Source organism: Lactuca virosa, chromosome 1 (genome assembly GCF_052849685.1).
Source record: "Lactuca virosa cultivar CGN04683 chromosome 1, Lactuca_virosa_CGN04683_v6, whole genome shotgun sequence".
NCBI lineage: Eukaryota > Viridiplantae > Streptophyta > Magnoliopsida > Asterales > Asteraceae > Lactuca > Lactuca virosa.
The window spans coordinates 219,360,067-219,364,328 of NC_136426.1; the positions used below are offsets into that span (position 1 = coordinate 219,360,067).

The following is a 4,262-nucleotide window of genomic DNA, read 5'->3' on the forward strand; positions in this document are numbered from 1 at the left end:
GACATTTTATGTGTGGTTACTAGGAAAACTTTTTTAAGTTTTGACTAAGTAACTATCATTCAATTTTCATGGATCATTTCTAATTGAAAGATTGAAAAATCCATTTCAGTTTTGACATTTCGTTCCTGACAGTTTTTGACATTTTCTTATGCAAGATTTTTTGCCTATATTTCCAAAAATGACAGGATAAACACATACAATGGATTCTATTGCGACACTTTTACTCCTAACAAACAATATAAGACCGCAATATGGACAGAAGCATGGAGTGGATGGTTAATTGTTATTTATTCTTGGATTAAATACAAGAAGTACCAATGTACCTTCATTGATTTGTTTTTCAGTTATAGTAATGCAATTAAGAAATAGCAATGTACATTCATTTTGTTCAACATATTTGACTATTATGCATTTGTAAATGGTCAAATTGTAGAGAATAGCAACATATTTTACTGTGGCTACCAAACATCTTCCAACCCCCGCAACGCGGGGGACCCTTTCTAGTTGAAATTAAAACTATAGAAACCTATTGAAATTAAAAGAGTAAATTATTGAAATCGTCCTTATGGTTTGGTCAAAATTTCACGTTTGGTCCCTAACTTTTTTTTGCACTCGGATCGTCATTGTGGTTTGATTTTATTGTGTTTTTCGTCCCTTACATACATAAAATTAGGGACCAAACGTACAATTTTGACCAAACCATAGGGACGAAAAACGCAACGAAATCAAACCATAGGGACGATTCAAGTGCAAAAAAAAAAGTTAGGGACCAAACGTGAAATTTTGACCAAACCATAGGGACGATTTCAGTAATTTGCTCAAATTAAAACTATAGAAACCAAATCTATAGATTGAAATTAAATATTGCACATGTTAAAGTTATAATTAATACTACAAATTCAATATTGTGGCGCACGTTAGCATTATATCCCTTTAAAGCGGCGATAATCGTATACGAGTTACAATTATAATAATTAGTATATAAAAATTGAATAATTACAATTATAATAACTAGCATATAATAATAGTCTACCTCTAAAAATAAATATCATTTAATGAAGTTAGTTGTAATTAATATTTTCTTAATCTGTGTATTTTTTGTTTATGAACAATAATTTTGAGACAGATAGAATACAAATTCAATATTGTGGCGTACGTTAGCATTGTATCCCTACAAAGCGGCGACAATTGTATATGAGTTACAATTATAATAACTAGCATATAAAAATTGAATACTCGTTTTAATTATCTTATGTGATGTGATTATCTCTAATAGTATGTACCTTCAATATCAAACAATGACCCGTACGACATGAATTATTTTTGTCATGTAAAGCCAAAACTCACATGAACCTCTTATCAAGTCTTGTGGATCAGTAGAACTTTATTCTTCACCACCACTCATGTATACTACATTATCCTTCCCTTCTCTTTTCCCTACCATTTCTCACAATGTCAACACCACTTCAACCATCACACTTGGGCACAATAACTTTTTCACCAGCAAACCTCATGAACTTGGTAGCCAAAGTCGTAAAGTTTCTGGCAGTCAATGTCGGGCTAGACGGCAACTAAGATATAGTGAAGACGAATGTGAAAATGATGAAGAATATGGACACAATGAAGCGATATCATTGTTAGAATTCTATAGCCAGGTGGCAAAAGACGAAGCACTTTTGGTTAAAGCAATCGTTGATGACCTAGAAGTTGAAGTTCTAATCTTTAAGGTACATGGTGAATACTGAATAACGAGCTAACGACTCATAAATACAAATAGTTTTAACTGCCCTATTAGTTTCATGTTTTCTAAATGTGAGTTTGAAGTTGTAAAACTTGTTTTAATCACAACTAGTTAACTTATCCTCGGTCTGGTTCCAAATGTTATCAAATTACAAATCATTAGTATTTAGTCTCGATGTACTTTAATTTGTGGCCTATGATTTATTTTGAAATAATGTTTTCGATTATATATATACATATGGTGATGTAGGGATTCTCATCGAGCTTGAGCTCAGGAACTTCTCCTGACCCCACAAGGAGCATTCTCCCGGCAAGAGCGGTTATAAAATCTATTGATCGAGTCAAAGGTCCTTTTGATCCATCTAATATCGATTACATTGAGAAGGACTTGACACTTGAAGCCTTTGAAACAGTTGTTGAAAAAATAAAATCCATTCGATCCAATCATCAAAATTGAGTGACTAACTCAATTCTCATGCATCGGTTTGTTTTCACATATATAATTCACAAGCATATATTCATATATTGATGTTTTACACTTTCCAAATTAAATTCTTAATAGTTGCGAAGATAAGCTAGAAAAAATATATATATAATTTATAATTTTATAATTGAGAAAACATGAGAATTAATACTATAATACAAAGGTAATTAAATTTATGTTACTATGTCTTCCATTTAGTCATAATCAGGAAGCCTGTGATCGAACCAAATTTGGTTCATTGGAAAACAACATTATCCATTATTTATTTATACTTCTATAATGAGCCACATATCTAACAAAATTCTAAAACTTACACGTCCAACTTTCATTTGCTTATTTCTCAGAATCGGTCAATGACCCGGAAGGGGGGAAAGAAATATGAAGAAAACCATAAGTTATTAGCCAATAAACATCCTATCGGTGTTGTTTCTTTTCATTGATAACCCATAATTTTGGCAATTAAACTACTATGAAACAAGATAAGTGTTAGGTTTTATAGATGATGGAGAGATTGACTTTGAATGGATAAATTTGGCATATCGTTAGATATTGGTTAGTCGTCACTAAAGAGAACCGAAAGGTCGTTTTCATGTCAACAATAATCAATGGGCCTAGATATGATCGTTGGGTAAATTAAAAACGTATCATTACCATTACCAAAGAAAAATATAACATTCCCCCAAGGTGGTTGACTACATGTATCTGATCTTACATTAGTTCGGAAGGAGAACTAAACATTCATTATAAGGATGCGGATCTCATCCATGTAACAATGCATTTTAAAGTCACGAGGAAACAAATCTCATAAAAATTGTGTAGTTAAACATGTCCGGGCAAAAACAATTCGAGGATAAGTGATCCCTTGAGAAATTTTTGTGTCAAGTAGTTTAAAGCGGACAATATGGAAATACGTGTCTTTTGAGGGATGTTACAAATGCTATCAAAGATAAGACACGGTTCACTGTGTTCGACAAAGCCTTTGGGAGACTTTACAATAATTATGCAAACCTTTTTTCTTACCGTCGATTCAAATTCTCAACATAGGTTCGTATTCGTTTTGAAGATCCATTACAATGATAATATACTCAAATAAGCATCATGGCCAAGAAACTTTCTTAAAAAATAATGAATTTAAACCACATAAGAGTTATAATTTGTGTATGAATAAAAGAGTAATTATAGTTTTTTTCGAAATGTATTCTCTCTTACACCTAGTTTCCAAGTTTTTGTAAAGGAAATAAAATAAATGGAAGGAAAATATGGAGAGCAACGAAAAATATGAAGAACAAAGAAAGGGGGGGGGGGGAAAGAAAGGAAAAAGTAATTTTGCTTTCCGATTAAGAAAAAAGGAAATGGAACAAGATAATCCCTTATTCATAATCCATAAACAAACACGAATTTATGCCTAGTTCCCTTTAAATCCCTCCAATTTGAAAGGAATATTATGAGAGAATAGGATCCCTTATATTTTCTTATCTTTCTCTCCAATTCTTCCAAAAAATAATCTCAGAACAAGATAACTTCTCTTTTCTTACAAGTTATTTTCATTTCCTTTCTCTTCTGTCTTAAGTTGCAGTAAGGAAAAGGTGTTAGATGTAACACCATGATTTTTCACCCAAAAATTTTCTTTTATTTTAACCAATTATTATCATAAAAACGTTAGCATAAGTCTTATAAAAACATCAACAATAGTCAATTAGAAAATCTATCAAAATTATCCCTTCAATATCCATAGTTGTAAAAACCCAACCAAAACAAATACCAAAACCAAGTGCAAATGAAACATCACAAGAAGTCTCAAACTTGTTTCATCACTACTAACCAAAAGACTATAACTACCCATAAGATTTCAACATCACCAGACCATCAATATCAAGCTACCTGTACCAATGCAAAAGCCACAACAACATACAAGAAACAAGTGTCAACATCAGCACAGTGACTCAATCTCAAGCACATAAGCATGGAAACAAAGCATACATATACATCATGTAAATTCATGCAATCACATCAATCCATGCAGTATACATTGATAGTT

General features: G+C 31.9%; 1 protein-coding gene across 1 annotated transcript; it reads left to right on the top strand.

The window, feature by feature from the left end:
* Positions 1–1,356: 1,356 nt before the first annotated feature.
* LOC145164871 (uncharacterized) lies at positions 1,357–2,263 on the top strand. The gene is made up of 2 exons (XM_079083533.1): positions 1,357–1,727; positions 1,991–2,263. Exons 1-2 carry the CDS (start codon positions 1,404–1,406, stop codon positions 2,195–2,197), a joined length of 531 nt encoding a protein of 176 aa, XP_078939659.1. The 5' UTR covers positions 1,357–1,403; the 3' UTR covers positions 2,198–2,263.
* Positions 2,264–4,262: the final 1,999 nt, after the last annotated feature.

Coding starts and splice junctions, on each gene's coding strand:
- LOC145164871 (XM_079083533.1), top strand. CDS start 1,404: ATGTATACTACATTATCCTTCCCTTCTCTTTTCCCTACCATTTCTCAC. Junction 1,728..1,990: donor TTGAAGTTCTAATCTTTAAG/GTACATGGTGAA, acceptor ATGGTGATGTAG/GGATTCTCATCGAGCTTGAG.